Source organism: Natrix helvetica, assembly GCF_964273705.1.
Source record: "Natrix helvetica genome assembly, chromosome: Z".
Taxonomy (NCBI): Eukaryota; Metazoa; Chordata; class Lepidosauria; order Squamata; family Natricidae; genus Natrix; species Natrix helvetica.
In genome coordinates this window covers 109,984,940-110,003,378 of record NC_138554.1, presented here as the reverse complement: position 1 = coordinate 110,003,378, position 18,439 = coordinate 109,984,940, and the positions used below count along the sequence as shown (strand labels likewise).

General features: G+C 36.5%; 1 protein-coding gene across 1 annotated transcript in view; it reads left to right on the top strand.

Annotated features, from left to right (window-relative positions):
• COL1A2 (collagen type I alpha 2 chain) overlaps positions 1-18,439 on the top strand; it is a 54,578-nt gene that overhangs the window by 17,607 nt on the left and 18,532 nt on the right. The window contains exons 12-34 of the mRNA XM_081970665.1: positions 28-81; positions 1,003-1,047; positions 1,233-1,286; positions 1,387-1,431; positions 2,468-2,521; positions 3,739-3,837; positions 4,117-4,161; positions 4,279-4,377; positions 5,352-5,405; positions 5,515-5,622; positions 6,586-6,639; positions 6,769-6,867; positions 7,404-7,457; positions 7,933-8,031; positions 9,272-9,325; positions 10,651-10,704; positions 10,794-10,847; positions 11,828-11,881; positions 13,394-13,438; positions 14,513-14,611; positions 15,753-15,860; positions 17,261-17,314; positions 18,114-18,167. Of these exons, the coding sequence (XP_081826791.1) occupies positions 28-81; positions 1,003-1,047; positions 1,233-1,286; positions 1,387-1,431; positions 2,468-2,521; positions 3,739-3,837; positions 4,117-4,161; positions 4,279-4,377; positions 5,352-5,405; positions 5,515-5,622; positions 6,586-6,639; positions 6,769-6,867; positions 7,404-7,457; positions 7,933-8,031; positions 9,272-9,325; positions 10,651-10,704; positions 10,794-10,847; positions 11,828-11,881; positions 13,394-13,438; positions 14,513-14,611; positions 15,753-15,860; positions 17,261-17,314; positions 18,114-18,167 (1,539 nt within the window). The remainder of the gene's footprint in view (positions 1-27; positions 82-1,002; positions 1,048-1,232; positions 1,287-1,386; positions 1,432-2,467; positions 2,522-3,738; positions 3,838-4,116; positions 4,162-4,278; positions 4,378-5,351; positions 5,406-5,514; positions 5,623-6,585; positions 6,640-6,768; positions 6,868-7,403; positions 7,458-7,932; positions 8,032-9,271; positions 9,326-10,650; positions 10,705-10,793; positions 10,848-11,827; positions 11,882-13,393; positions 13,439-14,512; positions 14,612-15,752; positions 15,861-17,260; positions 17,315-18,113; positions 18,168-18,439) is intronic.

The window sequence follows — 18,439 nt, the reverse complement described above, 5'->3', positions numbered from 1 at the left end:
ATAAAAGTAAATGTTTCTACATAATAGGGACACAATGGTCTGGATGGTCGCAAAGGAGAACCTGGTGCTGCCGGTAACAAGGTAATATAATTACTATGAATAGTTTCTGAGAATATGTACTGGAGACTTGTATGATCGAGGTAAAAGCACAAGGGGACACAGCAAAAGATAGAGATTTTAGCACAAATCCTGTTTCAAAAAAATAAAAGCCATCAAAAATTTTACAGTTCCAGAAAGCCCATATATAAATAATTTTAGTGAGAATGAACAACAAATATACACACGGTGTTGCAATCATGTATTTACTTTCTTTAGAATAAATGAATTTTGTAACTAGATCAATGCAGGATGAGAATTAGATACTAAGAAACGAAAAAGCCAGAGCAAGGCTGTTCTTTGGAAGTTATTATAAACAGGTTACCACTTATTCTTGAGATTAAGGTTCAAAAATCTTGCAAGGAGAGAGTCAGAGAATAAAATATCTTGGATCAACTTTATGGCAAGTAATCATATCCATTAATTTATTCAGTTCTTTCTCCATTTTGTTTAGGAAACACAGTGATGGTACAAATATAACTTGCAATGTATTGATCCCTGTGATATTTAACTTTCAGCCAGTAAAACATTCAAACAAATATCCCATTTATATGAATGTGACTGAATTGGAACTCCCATTGCTAGGAGACTCTAGGTTGACTGGTTTGTCTGGACAACAGCCAGTATTTATCGTGTCCTTTTAATAGGGTTTGAAAATGTATAATTAAGTATCACATTAAAAAGCTTTGTTTGATATTAATATTGTTAAGCTTATGGTTGGCTGCATAATGAACCAGATGATTAAGAGTGGATTTGACATTATTACCCACCTATTGAGTCATTCCCAAAGAAAGGAGATAGTGATTGAAGATGATTTTGCATTAGATTTTAAAAGCATCAGCCTAAATTTTCTAGCACTTCTTAAAATATATCCATAGTAATCTGAGGTGTATTTGCTCTTTATAGGGTGAACCTGGTGCCGCTGGTGAAAATGGTACCCCAGGACAAGCTGTAAGTGTTTTCTCTTTCATAACTTGCATAGGATCAAATTTATCAAATATTCTAAAGCATCATTTATTAATCTCAGTTGCATTGCTCCCAGTAATGATAGCCAAGAAAATTAAACAAACTTCATGATACTATTCTTATGCTTAAACTATGCCTTATTAAATAATTTATGTATACTTTGCTTTCAGGGTGCTCGTGGTCTTCCTGGTGAGAGAGGAAGAGTTGGTGCTCCCGGTTCTGTTGTAAGTTATTTTCTTCCTCAGCAACAGGGTGTTTATTTTCTTTGAGTGTAATTATTTTATTTTATACCAGAAATTTAAAAATTATATTTATTTTCTTTAGGGTGCTCGTGGCAGTGATGGAAGCGCTGGCCCTGTCGGTCCTGCTGTAAGTCCAATTATCTTCTATCCAACCTGTTCTTACTTTGAATGATGCAATCAGTGAACTGTCACTGGCCTACCTCTGTAATCCATTTCACCTCATCACCCTGCCCTTTATTTAGTGCATAGCAGGGAACTTTCAAAGCAATTTTCAGTTATTTCCAAATGCGTATCAAGGATTTTCACTTTTCTAATATTTATTGTGGTATAAAACAATGAAAGCCATATTTAAAGAGTGATTTTGAATTACCACAGTTTAAGACATGTATTACTTCTTGGCATTTTGGAAATGAAACATTATCAAGTTTTGTTCTCAGGGAATTTCTACAGACTGTTCAGCTAAAATTGCATGTTTTCTTCCTGGATAATTTGAGAAACAATTGGATTACAACCACACCTTCATATTTATAAAGAATATCTTAATTTTTAAACAGGTACATCACATTTTTACACAAACTCCTAATACATTGCGTGACTTTCCCAACATGGATTTTAGTTTAGCATATTTATTCTGTCATCTGTAACCAGAGAACCCATCTAAGTTGCTATACAGTCCGCAGAAACAAGCCTCAGGTAAAAGCAGGTTCTGTTAGTAGTTCACAATATATTGTAGTGAATCTTGAGGGAGAATGTGGTTTACCGGTATTCCATGATATTGCAATCCATGATATTTCAATAGGTATAAAGCTCTAGTTTTTTTTAAGCCACAAATTCTTCCAAAGTCCCTCGAGGGGCTGACAATTTCAGCTTCTCCTTGCTGGCAGTGCCACCCCATCACTGCTGCACCTGCTTCAAAAATATTTTGAAATGATTTCAGAACACATTTCTTCTCATACCGTTTTTCCAACTCAATTTTTCTTTCCTATGTTAATGCTAGTGAATTATTATTTCAGTAAAAATATTTATGCCATTCCATTGAATGGAGTGGCATAAAGTATATTTTAGCTACCCCATTAAATGTACCAGACTTAATTCCTGTTTTCTTTGCTTTAGATAGGTTCTTGTAGATATTTAACCATTTACTTTTGTCTTTTATCTTGCAGGGCCCTATTGGTCCTGCTGGTCCTTCTGGATTCCCTGGTGCTCCTGGAGCCAAGGTATGAACAAGCTTCAGAATGAGAAAATATATAAAAAAGCCTTCTTCTCCATTAGATCTTCAAATACATCAAGAACAAACAACTTTCAAACAAAAAGCATCTAACGGCTTTATAGTTTTGAAGAAAATAGAGGATTTCCAGCTACTAACTTATAACAATTGTCAACTGATTAGACTTATATTTTTGAAGAAAAAAGTTTTATGAGTGTATCTCCATTTTTAAAGAATCTTTAAAAGTTTCTTTGAAGATTATATGGTTGATTACATCGCTTCTGATGTAAAGCAGCCTTGTCAGTGATCGTAACAACATAGTAGCCATTTCAAACATTTAGGTTAATCAACTTTCCAAATCTGGTAACTGATTTTTAGAGCCGCTACTCTAGTAATGTATCCTTCAAAATTAAAATTGTAAGTAAGGTGGAATGAAATGAGGTAATTGTTTTTCACAGTTCCATATTTTCTCCCTCTTTCATAAAATAAGAGCTCCATAAAATTCTGTTTGCTTTTCTACCAATCAATTATTTAAGATTATGTACCTGTGTATAAAGCTCTTTTTTGAAATGCAATAGTTCCTATGACACAAATATAAATGTAGGGATATAAATATGGTTTTTAATATTTATTGGTTTTTGATTTCTCAAACAATACTATGCTTGAGACATAAATGTCATATGCATGTCATTTTTTATAAATTATATATTAAAATGACTGTATTAATTAATTTTTCATCTCATTGATAGGTACAATGTGATATTGCACTGATACATTCTACTAATTGATAGATTTAAAGCACTTAAACTTTATCTACTCACTTAACAATTTTACTAAATTTCAAGAATTATATAAAAATAAAACCATGTGTATAAATATCTTTTAAGCTGTCCTCTAAACTATAACAAGAATAGCTCAATTCTAGCAAATAGAATAGGAAAGCTCCATCAAGGAAAAAGAAATGTTACTGATGTTAGACAAATTCATGATAACATCTGCAAACAGTGCCCCATTGAAAACATTGAGATAGGACAGACTGTGAAGGAATAGATTTATGCAGAATTGGGCATTTGCATCAAATTTAGCAGCTTAAATTGGATTTTAAAGTAGAGCTTTGCTGATAATTTAAACTGAGTTATCACTAATTTGCACTAAAACAAACCACATCTGTCTAACACTGTTATCCTGTCTTTGAAAACTGATTAGTCCCTGATCTCTTTCTGACAGGGTGAAGTCGGTTCTGCTGGAAATGTTGGCCCAAGTGGACCTTCTGGCCCCCGTGGTGATATTGGACTCCCCGGTGCTGCTGGACCTGTTGGCCCTGCTGTAAGTGACACAGAATCTCTGCCCTTGACATTATAAATGTGGCTGTGGAATTCTGGGAAATCCACATGCCTTAAAGTTACTGAGGTTGAGAAGCACTATTTTAGAGCAACCATTTCCAACTTGATACTCTGCTTCAACAATATTACTACAGAATACTCCCAGCCAGTATGAATTCTGGAAGTAGCTTTAGTTGAATAAAATGCACGCAATAAATATGAAATTATGACCCTATACTTTTGTAAACTCAATTAATTACATATATTTTGCACTCTTTTTTAGGGTAACCCTGGTGCTAATGGCCTTGCTGGTGCTAAAGGTGCTAGTGTACGTATGCTTGTGTTGAAATCAATGTATTTTCTTATGGGAAAGATCTCTCTTGGGGTTGGAAAGACAATCCTAGCATTATAATGTGGTTTCCTTTTTTTGTTTCTCTTTGGACAGGGTCTTCCTGGTGTGTCTGGTGCTCCCGGCCTGCCTGGTCCTCGCGGTATACCTGGTCCAACTGGTGCCTCCGGTGCAGCTGGTGCACGAGGACTTGCTGTAAGTTGCCTTAAATGCACTTAAACCCTTTTGTATTTGCTGCTTTTTCAAAGCCTGAAGTGCCCAGTTTTAATACTGAATGTTTTAGTTGGCTATTAGACTTGCATCTACTCTCTAAGCCTGCCCGCATCTTCTGGATAAATGGTGCACAATTGACAGATTTTCAATATTCTTAATATTCTGCATCTAGATTTAATATGACCATATCTCTTTAAAAAGTTTTAAAATATATAATTTATTAAATCTAGAATTCATGATGTTCTGCACTATTCTTTTCAACTATTTTATGAAGGAGGCCTTGTAGTTGTTTCTTCATGTTTGATTAACTACTATAATCAAGTTCACAACTGACCACTTGATTATGTACAATTATGGTATATAGGGAAAACGATCTCCTCTATTAGGTTATTGTTGCTTAATCCTGTCCTAAATGCATAATGTATAAGCATCCTATTTTCCACCAAGATTTCTCCACCATTTAACATTTTAAGTCCATACTGTAAACTTATATAGTTATCATTACATTGTGAGAATTTAAAGGAATCCCACAGTCATGTTGTTCACTACTGGTTGAAGTCATATTCAGCACATCCTAGCTAAAGTATCTGTCATGGTATATAAACAACATTTCTTATTTTTTCCCAACTCATCTCTTTCTTCTGATCTCTGAATGAGTACATTTTCTAAGCCATTTGATCAAATTACCATAAATCAAAGTATAACGAAATATAATTTTGCTAAAATGATTAGGCAGGAGCAGAGAATATTTATTTAAAGATGCCTGCTTTGGCCCACTCCCTTAAAATTCAAGCAGTAATCCAAAACCAGAATCAACTTGATTGATATGGGCGAGCATCTTAGTGTGTTATTTTTAAAGTTCACTTTCCCCATTACAGTTCTTCTTGAAAAATGTGTACTTAGAGGAGAAGAAATTAAAATACTCTCCTCTGATATCATGTTCTGTTTGGTTCTAGGGTGAACCTGGTCCCGCTGGATCCAAGGGAGAAACTGGTAACAAGGGTGAGCCCGTGAGTATTAATAACGACATTAAATATCTTTAATTTTCAGAATGACTTTTCATCCAAGTGACCTGGGTTAACAAACTAGTGACTTTTCTGCTCTCTTTACCACCCATAGGGTGTTGCTGGCCCAGCTGGTCCTGCTGGTCCATCTGGTGAGGAAGGCAAAAAAGGTCCCAACGGTGAACCTGGATCTTCTGGTATGCCAGGATCTGCAGGTTTAAGAGTAAGTTTCTTCCATACCATAAAAACAATGCTTGGGAAAATCAATAAGGGAGCATTCTGTAGTGCGCATCCTTCATGAAAAACATATTTAGTCTCCAAGCAATTACAAAACTAAATAGGTCATTGGAAAGACCTATTATGTAGCGGTTAAGGAGTGAGAAGTTCCTAGAAAGATCTGAGTTCAGTTCCCATCCAATAATGGAGGCCAGTGGGTGATCTCTCTTTTATCTTACTGTAATAATGAAATGAGGAAAGACTTCCACTTTGCACTGCCGATTCCAACCTAAAGGCAACAAGCTTTTTTCCTTTATATATAAAATGTGGGGGCTTTTTTACAAGCTCATGTAATTTCTGGATTTGGTCCAACAAGACACAGTTTAGGATCAGGTTCCTAATTGAAAGGTCCCAGATACCAAGGGAAAAACACAGACAATTAAATAAGAGAATTGGGGATAATATGCTGCATGTTAAACTCTAGTGGACCATCTCCAAATCTTCACAACCTTAGAAATGAATTATGATATGATCTGCTTCTTTCCCAACATATAATTTTAGTCACCTGAACTGATTCTGAGGAAAGAAGCAATTCCCATGGCACAAATAATGAATGAAAAGAAATAATAGATATACATTCATGCTTATTGCAACCTACCTATGGTGCTGAAATCATATCTTTCATACCACAGAAAAGCTCTGGTTCTTTAAATTTTTGCTGCGCTATAATCCATAAAAGATACTGAAAATTGAGTATTTAAAAGACTCACTTTTTAGTTTCAGTTCCACATGCTGAGTTCAATTTAAATGATAAAGTGCAAGAAAACTAACATTTTGGATCTTTCATGATGTCTATTCTTCCACTGAACAAAGAGATACCCTTCGTCCATTGCAATGTAAATGCTAATGCCTTATGTGTTTACCGAAGCCTTTTCCCATTTCTGATCAAAAGTTATGGTTTCTTTTATAGGGTGTTCCTGGATCTCGTGGTCTCCCAGGATCTGATGGCAGAGCTGGTGGTTTAGTAAGTTTTCAATTTTTTTTTACAATCAGTTTTATAATTTAGACAAACAAACTCCCTGCTACCTTACCCTGTAAAGTCAGCTAGTGGATTTCTGGCATTGTGTCCTAATGCAAGCCTCTTCTTTTCTAGGGCCCAGCTGGCAGTCGTGGTGCTACCGGTGCTGCTGGTGCTAAAGGTCCCAGCGGTGACTCAGGCCGTCCTGGTGAACCTGGTCTCATGGGTGCAAGAGTAAGTAAAGAGGGATGATCTTGTGAAATCAGTGAATAGTTTTATATAGCAGCTGCGTTCTGAATTTACATGGGCTTTTTTGTTTACCCAATGGCCAGTTTTAAAAACATAAACATTTTTAAGAAAATGTTTATCAGATCTAGTAAAGGGATCTTCTGTAGATTCATAACCTTATCTGCCTCCCATACCTGCGCAGTAAAGCAGATTGCTCCTCTTCATGTTTTAGACATATGAAGCTGAAGTTTCAAGCTCCTCTATATTAGGTTGTCCTCCTATGCTCTTTTCCTCACAGAAACTCACACTGAACTGAATAATGAGTGGTGATTTCACTTTTAAATATATTTGCACTATTTTGGCAAATAAAACTAATTGAATTCAGTAGGGCATCTCTAGATAACAGTTTTTGATTGAGAATTCTGCATTATATTACATTTATGCCCATATTTAAAAATGCATGTAGACTGAAATTAAGTTTCCCATTCCAGTTTTAACTCAAAAGCACGTTAAGGCTAAATACTGTATCTATGTATATGTAGGGTCTCCCGGGACAGTCTGGAAGCCCAGGTCCGGCTGGAAAAGAAGGTCTTTCTGTAAGTATCCCCTTCTGTTTTGCTCTGCAAAGATTGAGCAGTAGAGACATAGATATTTTAAATGCATTTTCTGGATAGCATTTATATTTTATACTGATGTTTTCATACTAAATTTTAATATTTGAAACCTATTTTTCTGAGATTTGTTTTTTTTTAAATGGATTGTACAAGAATTAATAATTAAGTCATGAACTGGAATTGCATTTTTATGTATATTGTATCTAAGCAATAGCTGTGTGGCCAAAGCTACTAATTTAATATTTATTAATTTTTCTCTAGTTGTGTAGATCCATTTCCATGTAATCATGAAGGGGGGGGAGGTATTTGAATTTTGGGGGGAGGGGTATCAAACTACTGGACAGCGCTATAAAGACAGCCATGTAGCAAAATAATAAACTCTGAAATGTCTTCGCGGCCAATTTGAAGCAGTGAAACTATATACTACAATGCAAGATCCGAACTTTTCTTCCTGCAGGGTCCAGCTGGACCTGATGGTCGTCCTGGTCCAACTGGCCCAGCCGGTCCACGAGGTGAACCTGGAAATATCGGATTCCCAGGACCAAAGGGTCCAAATGTAAGTATGACATAATAGAATATTATGATGTTGACAAATAATACAACAGAAATTTACATTGTGTTCATAGCACCAATTTTATGGCACTCCACTAAATGGCACCTCAGCTATGCATACCAGAAGTGTACTACTCTAGTGCTAACATATTTGTCTTACTTAACAACACTGTGCTAATCCAAGAATGCTTTGAATTTAGCTGGCAGTCCCATTTATGAAATCCTCTACTTTCCTTTGTCATTTTAATTATTTACCAAGAAAAGGGCTAAGCCTCACTATGAGGAATTTATTTTCAGATTAATGCTTATTTTAATTCTAAACCACTTATTGTTGATGGTGGGTTCAATTATATTTTCTTTCTTTCTTTCACTTTGGTGTGCGTGTGCGTGTGTGTGTGTGTGTGTGAGAGAGAGAGAGAGAGAGAGAGAGAGAGAGAGAGAGATGTTTTATTTTATTTTTTTACCAATGCTTGGATAAGGAATGGTGTGGGTGTAACATTTATTTGTATTCATTTCTTCCATGGTTATATACACATATAAACATGTCACCTGAATCTTGCTCCGGTGTGAATAAACATAATGCCATTGGACTGGAAGAAAATGGCAAATATGTTTGGTTAAATGCATCCACAGCACTGAATCTAATGATAACGTATCAAGTCAAATCCACAGTGTAATAAATTGCTTAGGAGACCCATGGAACTGTTATCTTTGGATGTATTTGAGGCAACTTCTCCCTTGGATAAATACAACAGCTGGTTAGAGGAGTGATGATTTGTCATTTCTCTTTCAATTCAACATTTATGTGATTTTGTGCACATACATTATCACTTTATGTATTTTTTAACTGGGAAGACGTTCCTCAGGCCATATGGCTGTAAGTGTAGCTCAGGATGTTTTATCTGGGGAGCCATCCCTTTGGCAATTGTTTGCTTGCCAGTGAGAGTATGCAGGCTAAAACTGTATTGCTGCTTGTTCTTTTATCAGAATTCCTAATTTGCTCATTATTTCTTAATCTGAGAAAGGATGAGCCAATAGATAGCAACCTTAAGCAGGAGAAACAGCAGATTCAAGTTGCTCATCATGATACGTCTTCTGCTAGAGCAGGCATCTCAAGAAATGCCCAACTATGCCAACTATAGACACTGTACAGAAATGTTGAAATCTGGAGCCAAGTATTGTGGTGGGGTTGCTATTATTAGTTTTAATGCCATAACATATTTAAATGTGTTTCATTTTATCAGGGTGAACCTGGCAAACCTGGTGACAGAGGCAATGTGGGTCTAACTGGTCCACAGGTAAGTGAGACTATTTATACCCTACTTTATAACTTAGTAAGGGAAACATGATTTAACAAAGTTAAGAACCTACAATAATTGAATAATTTATAAAACAAAAACAGACTGCTGTATTTATAAGTTCTCTGGCAGTAGTCATAAACTAACATTTTGAATGATGGTTACCTGAAATAGAAACAGATACTGTACCCTCTAAGACATCATTCAGGTATCTGTATTATTTTACTTCATATCTTATACCGGTGATGGCAAACCTATGGCACGCATGCCAGAGGTGGCACACAGAGCTCTCTCTGCTGTGCCCCCAGAACTTCGTGGTGATTCTTTCATAGCTTCTGTTTTCCTGCAAACGACAAAACAGAAGCTCACGAAAGAAAAAGATCTTATCTTTTGCTGCGCTGCCCGTGTTGGGATGTCCCGCCTCCCACCAGCCAGCTGGTCTGCGGGTCTGTGCTGCGCATGTGTGTTTTTGCGCGCACACATTTCAGTTTGGGCAGGTGCACATACGCAGTTTGGGCACACTAAAAAGTTTGCCATCACTGCCTTATACTATATACTTTAGCTTATTGTAAGAAATTAAAATTTTCCCTACTTATCTTCTGGATCCAAGACAATATTTTTAGGAAAGCAATCTACACTAACAGATTGTATTTTAAGCCACCCTAATCTTTTATAGCAATGGCCCCCAACCTTTTGGGCACCAGGGACTAGTTCCGTGGAGAAAGGTTTTTCTGTGGATCGGAGGGGCATGGTTTAATGTGCTGCCTGCATCCTGTGGACAGGGCTTTGTTGTTTGCATGGCAGATTTTCTGATATGTCCCATCCCAATGCTGGTCCACAGACCGGGGTTGAGGACCCCTGTTCTATAATACAATACTGAAAGTTTCCATATCGTATCTACTACCCTGTTTCCCTGAAAATAAGACCTCCCTAGATAATAGGCCCAATCGGGCTTTTGAGCGCATGGACTAAGATAAGGCCTTCCCCCCAAAATAAGCCCTCCCTGAAAATATTGCAATACAGTACCAACCATGAGGTGATCATGCTTGCTGCCTCCTGCACCTCAAAATTAATAAGATCTCCCCGAAAATAAGTCCAACCGCTTATTTCAGGGGTCAAAAGAAAATAAGACCCTGTCCTATTTTCGGGGAAACATGGTAGTGAAAGTTCCATATTCATTGAAAGCAAAGTTTCTATCATGTTGAAATCAGCTCTTGGTAATTTCACCAAAAATCATGGAAATAAGTAAGCAACCAAATAAACTCAGTGTATGTTTTAGAATATGATTGTCCACACTATGAACAACTGAAGCTTTGTGGTTCTAGGGTGCTCCTGGTCCTGATGGAAACAATGGAGCTCAAGGTCCACCTGGTCTTACTGTAAGTACAAGATTCATCCTAGTTAACTTTTGATGCTTTTTTGTCAATGATTTATTTCTCTGCATTTCAATTTTAATTATTTAATTTAGGGCAATTCAGGTCCAAAAGGTGAAACTGGCCCAGCTGGTGCTCCTGGCTTCCAAGTAAGTAAAGTTATATTTTATCCACTATTGCCTTTTCTTGATATGTAATACTAGAATTGAATAAAGGCTGTTCAAATGCTATTAAACATCTCAACAAACCTTGATGACTGAAATATAGTCAAGCATTTTATCCTACCAAGCAAATTCAAATGCTTTACTGAATCTACATTGCTGGTTAGATCATATCTTGCAAGGTACACTTGCAAGTACTAAAAATAGGCATGCATAGAATTCAAGTCACTAAGCTTCAGTGACTCAAAGATAATCAGATTGCAGGGATTGAAGACACTGTTCTTGATTGACAATATATAAACACATGTTTGCTGTGTAGGACTCTGCAGTGCCTCCAATTCATTTCAGAAGAGGTCTTTTGCAATAAACTTCATCTGGTTGGAAGTTTATTAAGAAATTAGATTTGCTTGGCGAGTCACTGTGTTGACATCACTAGGCATTTTGAAGCATCTCTTTCTAGTCAGATTTGAAGTACTATATTGTCATGTTCACCATATGCAGGCTTAATGGATGAAGCCAAGACATGGAAGGACTTAGGAAGGGAAATCAGAAACCAGCAAAGAAATTGAGATTCATAAATAGTGATTACTTTCATGTAGAAGGCTGGTTTTACAAGGAAAGATTGAATAGAGCAGTCGTCCCCCCAAACTTTTGGGCACCACAGACCGGTACCATGGAGAGGGGTTTTTCTGTGGACCGGAGGTAGTGTGGTTTAGTATGCTGCCTACATCCCACAGATGGGGCTATGCTTAGTTGCATGGCCCAGTTTCTGGCATGTTGTGGAGCGGTGCCTGTCCATGGACCAAGAGTTGGGGAACCCTGGAATAGAGTACAGTAATAGGAACAGATGAAGATATTTATTTTATAGCATGACCTGTGGTTTCCCTATACACACATAAACACAAACAGCACATAAACAAATGACAGGAAATTGTTTTTCCTTCATCTGTTCATTTATTTTCCTATAGGGTCTTCCTGGTCCCTCTGGTGCAGTTGGTGAAGCTGGCAAACCAGGTGAAAGGGTAAGTAGTAAAGTAATACAGATTATCCCTCATGGTTTAATTAAGAAAATTCTATTTTGATTTAACACAGTTTTGTTTTTAACATGCGTTGGATAAACTGCAGATTGTATTCAGTAGTTTGGTCTTCCCAAGTCTGGACTCTTTCAAGGCTCTTCCATCATCCCCAGATCTTGGAGCCATTAAGAAATTATACACAGAATGGAGAGATTAAAGGAGTGATTATGTCCCTTGGGAAGACATATTATACTTCATAAAGTGTCTGAGGCCTAGCAGTGAGTTTTCTATTTCTCTGCTATAATCAAAGTGCACTAAAATCAGTGAAAATGGCATGCCAAGCAGATAAATATTTCTTCAGCATTATTTTAAATTCCCCCTTTTTCATATGAAGTGGATATCATATACCTACCCATTTTCTGGCAAGTTGGAAAAGCAAACTTACTACTTCTTTTTGTTCTGTGAAAGGGAAAACAAAATGCTGGGTTTTAAAAAGGGACTATTAAAACAAATCCACCAGCTTAGTTTATTTTCAGACAGCCTTCAACAAGTAACATATACATTGGACAGAAGTCATTCTTTATTTCCAGAGTTTTCCTTCCTTTTAATCTCACAATTAAGAGTAAAGTTTTCTGATTCCTTGTATTCCTTGAAACCAGCTGGTGACTTCACTGATTTGTCCATGTAATTTTCATGCCAACAATACAAAACTGGTTTGCTATATTGCAGCCCCTTAGAACCTTTTCCCATTTCCTAATGTGGGAATTTCCTGCCAGAAAATCCAAGTAATAATCATAACCAGCATTAATTCACTTTTGAGATCAGCAAAGATTGACTAAGCATTGCAATATTCTTGAGTGAATCTCACAGGAACCCTGAAAAGTCTGTCTGACCTAGCATCATTCAAAATCTTAAAGAGAATTTGAATCTTGAGTAGCCATTCACTTGACATCCCTCAAACTATCACGTCTTCCATAGCTTCCAGTTCCAGCTACAGGAGAATTAAGACTCCTAGAATTCCCAAATCAAATGGCATTTAGCCAGACTAAATGATAATCTGGGGATTGTAGCCCTAATTCTTCTAGAGGACACCAGATTAGAGAAAATTGTACTGCCACATAAATGTCATGTTCTGCCAGAAATGTCATATTCTGCCACACAAATGTCATATCCTGCCATAAAGTCAAACAGCATTTGAAAAAAAACCACAAATATTGTTCTCTTCCTGCAGTACCAAACAGCATTTTAGTGGCCAAGGGCTGAACTAAAATTATTCACAAGTTATTCTGAACTGTACAATGCATTTTACTGAAGTACAGAAAAACTTGCAGAAAGGTATAATCTAGTTTTACTCCTTTTAGTCAGCTGATTGTCTTTCTTTTGCTCAGAATATCTATTGCCTTTTATCTTTCTGGAGGAAAATATCTTTAGATCCCTGAATATCATATGAATTCTGAAAAAGTGATTTTAAAAAATCCTTTTAAAGAATGTGTTAACAAATCTTTATTTTGCATCTAGGGTGCTCATGGTGACTTTGGACTTCCTGGCCCTGCTGGCTCAAGAGTAAGTATATTCTTTTCTATATTTTAGTATTTTTTTTCCTGCTGTATTTGAAATACAATAGAATATAGTATTAGGTAGTATTATACTATAATTTGAAAGTGTATGAGAGTATGTAAGTTCCTTATCTTGTAGAAAGCAATATTTTAACATGAGTTCCTAGGTAGAAAAGTAGTTCTATCATATAGTTAGATTTTTTTTAAACTTGACTGTAATCATTTTCTAAAGATTATTACAGGGAAATATAAATATTGAGATAATATTTCTATTTTATTATTTAATGTGATTTATAAATTTAGTGTGTAATGTACATTTAGTAGGACCCAGAACAAATTAAAACTGTAAATAAGTACTGTAAGCCCCAACATTTCCTATATGTGGTTGTACTTTCATTAAATACTTTTTATGGACAACTCAGACCCCACTGATGATTGGTTGGTTGGTTGGTTGGGTGGGTGGGTGGGTGGGTGGGTGGGTGGTTGGTTGGTTGGTAGGTAGGTAGGTAGGTAGGTTGGTTGGTAGGTAGGTAGGTAGGTAGGTAGATAGATAGATAGATAGTAGATAGATAGATAAATAGATACATAGATAGATAGATGATAGATAGATAGATGATAGATGATAGATAGATAGATAGATAGATAGATAGATAGATAGATAGATAGATAGATAGATAGATAACCTGTACAGATATTAATCTTTAGTTTTGCAAAATGGTAGGTCACATTGGAAAAATTAAGGCATTAACTAACTAGGAGATAAATCTTCGATGTACTTTTGAGCAAAACTGGTAGTGAATCCCATTGGTCTAATGGAATTTCATTTCTAGATCAAAAGTAATTTGAAGAATTTCTGGAAATTATATATATATAATTTAACAAGGCTTGTTAAAGTGCCCCCTGCCAGTCTCTAGATTAAGTTCAAAAGACCAAAGATTGGCACAGTTAAATCTAAACCATCTGAAGTAGCTGTGACATCTATATGAACCAACAAGTATAACATACACTTTTTCAGTTTCTGCATTAATAAGATTCAGGGTCCCGGATTGCCATTTACTTTATACTAATCTGCTTCCTTCAGGGTGAACGTGGTGCACCAGGTGAAAGCGGTGCTGCTGGTCCTGCAGGCCCTCTGGGAAGCCGTGGCCCATCAGGTCCACCAGGTGCTGATGGTAATAAGGTAAGGCAGAAGGAAGAGTTGCTATTTTTCTTAAATCCAGGAGGGGGCAGTGTGAAGGTGCTGTGGGAAGAATCCAGTCTGATTCAGAGAGAGCAACAACATCGACATTATTTCTAAAGCACCAAATCTTCATTGTGAAAATGACAGATTTTAGCATGTCTTCTGTAAAATTTTGCAATGTACAGAATGTGCAACTGGGAAACATCAAACAATTAGATGGGGAAACAATATAGCTCTAGTTTTTTTTTAGCATGGGCTTTATTACTTTCAATTAACAACAGAACTTTAAAATGCTATATGTGTAACATTGAAAGTTCTATTTCAAAAAGTTTGGGCACATGCTTTCAAAGGTTCACATTTCGTTTTTGTTTAAATAACATCTTGTAATATAAAAGTGATGAACTGTTCTGCGATAAGAGGGACTTGGAAGTCTTCTGCATCAGCTGATCTATACAAAAAGGGGTCATCTAGGAATGACAACTTCCCCTGGGGTGTTGAGGAGGAAGAAAAGGGAAACGAAACATGTCAGTAGCTTTCACTGACAGTCTACTACATTTCATTTTAAATATTGCCGCTTTGCTGAATTTGATCAGGGAAAGCAAGACCCACCTGCTCCTACTATAAAAAGAAATAATATTGCATTTTTCTGTAATCTATTTTTGTCATCTATTCTGGATTAAATCCCTATGAAATGTAAAACAACCTGAAGTGAATACAATTTATCTATCAGAGATCCACTGATATATGTTTAGCATAAATACATAGTTAATATATATTCATCCAATTCTAATCGCTTGAAGAATTCAGGATAAAAATGCCCTTCAACCTATTGATGACGACGACGACAACCAATAAAACCATTGCAGGTTATGGACCATAATTTATTATGTTGGTCCAGTACAAGTTTGTTAAACAGCTTTTTTTTAAAAAAAATTCCAGTCTAGGATGAGACAATTGATTGGGCTAGAGTCTTCGTCTGGCTTCTGGTTCTTAGTCTAGCATCTTAACCCTTACATCCCACTGGCTTTTTCTTTAAATACCTTAATGCTGATTTTTTTGGAAAAGTAACAAATGAGAGTAGCAGGAAAAACCTTGCCTGGTTTTCTTTTGAGTCCTTAAAACTTTTTCCTTTCTTGTTTAGGGTGAACCTGGATCTGTCGGTGCACTTGGTACTGCAGGCCCATCTGGTCCTAGTGGAGTCCATGGTGAGAGAGGCGCTGCTGGTGGCCCAGGCGGCAAAGGTGAAAAGGTAAAAGAAAGCTATCCCACAATTAAGAATACACAATTTACCATCAGTGTTCTGCAGGGAGAGAGCTATAGCTCAACAGTAGTGCACGTAGCTTGCCATCAGAACATCCCAACATGACCAGAAATAGCAATAGTATTTATAGACTTATATACCGCTTTGCAGAGCTTTACAACCCTCTCTAAGCAGTTTATAGAGTCAGCATATTGCCCCCAACAATCTGGCTCCTCATTTTACCTCATTTGGAAGGATGAAAGGCTGAGTGAACTTTGAGCCGATGAGGATCGAACTGCCCACAGTTGGCAGTCAGCAGAATTAATCTGCAGTACTGCATTTTATCCATTGTGCAGAAATGAATCCATTCTAAAAGTCTAGTTTGCTGCTAAAGGTCGGGGACTTGATCAAGAAACACCAATAATCTTGCTCTGCAGCACTTTGTGATACCAGGAGAATGGGAAGGTGGTGGGGAAATTGAACTGGGTGTGTCTGCAGAATCTGGGATCCATGATCAAAGACATTTTTGCTCAATTTCTGAAGTAGCCTTCAACTTCTACAATGCTGTACCAGCATGAGCAATGTGCTTAGAATATACCTGTTGTTTTTTTTAATAGTTCTGAGGGTTGGCACACACGTGAAACTATGCAGTCAATATGTTATATTAAGAAAGGTTAATAGATTAATTAAATTAAGGAAGATTTCAGACAAATATTGAGAAAAGGCTGAGAAGAAGAACTGAAAAATACCCTCTAGGAACTAGGAAGAGGGTTTGGGGCCACGCAAAGCCCACACAAAGCACACAAGGTGAACCATTACCGACCTGTACAGGAACCCACCCCTGATGTGTGTGGATTTAAAGTCCCAGCAACTTGGCTGGGGCATTTTGAAAGTAGAAAATCCACACATATTAAAAGTTACTGAGGTTGAGAAACATTTATTTAAACTATCATTTCCAACTCTCTCTTTCCACATGCTTGTCAGAGAATGCAGCATTGGGTAGGGTTAAACTCTTAACATCTTAATAATTGAGAATTTAAAAATAATGAACTTAATTTTTAAAAACCTGACCATTTTGTTTTTTGAGAATATTTGAAATATTGAAATTTCTTTAGAAGGTTCACAGTTATTTTGAAACTACATTTCTGTAACCCAAATTAGAGGAATTGTTTTACCAGTAAATCAATCAATTGGCTGAAATGGTTAACCCAGACAAAAATTAAAAAAGCAGAAATCATCCTAATTGGAACAGAAAAGATGCAGTGACAATTTCAATCACTATCTACATTCATTGTTGTGATTATGTAGGATTTGGGGTTAAACTGTTCCTCAGCATTTGTTTGGAAATCAGAATGATATAAAGCATCCCACATTATGTAGGCATAATCAAAATTTGTGTTTTATTTCAGGGTCCATCTGGCTTCAGAGGAGATCCTGGAGCATCAGGAAGAGATGGTTCACGGGTAAGCATGCGTCTTTAATTTATTTCCAAGGAACTGTGCAATTCTTCCAGCAACTACAACATGAAAGCCAGCTAGAATTTTAAAATGTAGACTGCATGAAATTGGCCTTACCCTTAAGTGATCTTAGCCTAAAATCAGTGGCAAAAAGCATATAAATTGTTTAGGATTTAGATCAGATTGCACTTTAATACAGAATGATTGTATTCTATTTATGGAAACTGTGAAATTAAACTTATTTAAAATTACTTGGAAAGTTAGGAACATTTGGGGAAGAGGGGTGTTATTAGAATTGAAAAAAAATCAAATTCTTTTTTTAAAAAAAAACTGTAGTATTTTATATTAAACTACCCTTTAAGTCCTTATTGGGGGCTTAATACTATCAGTTTACTGATAGTAAATTTACAAGAAGACTAAAAAAGTGATTTATGACCAGTCCTCGCACGTATGACCATTGTAGTATCCCCACAGTCACTGGATCAAAATTGAGGTGCTTGGCATGTTGTATATACAATTGTTGGAACTTCCTGAAATCATGTCATTGCCATTTGTAATCTTCCCAGCTGACAAGCTACATCAGTGGGGGAAGCTGGATTTATTTAACAACTACATGATTAACTTAGCAATTCACATTTATGATTCACATAACTGTGGCAAAAAGGATTGTGCATGACTCACTTAACAATCACCTTGCTTAGCATTGGAAATCTGGTCTGAATTATGGTCATAATTCAAGGACTACCTTATATACTAATCTCAACAAAAATACCACTGAGATCTAATTATTCTGTTTGGTTTTCAGGGAGCCCCTGGTGCTGTTGGTGCCCCAGGACCTGCTGGTGCTAGTGGCGAAAGAGTAAGTATTTATTTATTTATTATTAGAAAGTATGTGCCACCCATCTAGTCCAAGTATTTTTGGGGTATTTCCTAGGTATGTTTCCAGAAAATATGCAGAATATAGATGTGGATCATTGGCCTTCATATAGCTAAACAAGTCATCCTTAGTTACTGTTTAGAAATAGTAGGTTTCTGCTTACTCTTTAACATATTAAAACAGTGAACAAAAAATAAAGTAAAGGGGCTTAATGCCATGATAAAATAAGGGGCAAAAAATTAATCATGGCTAAG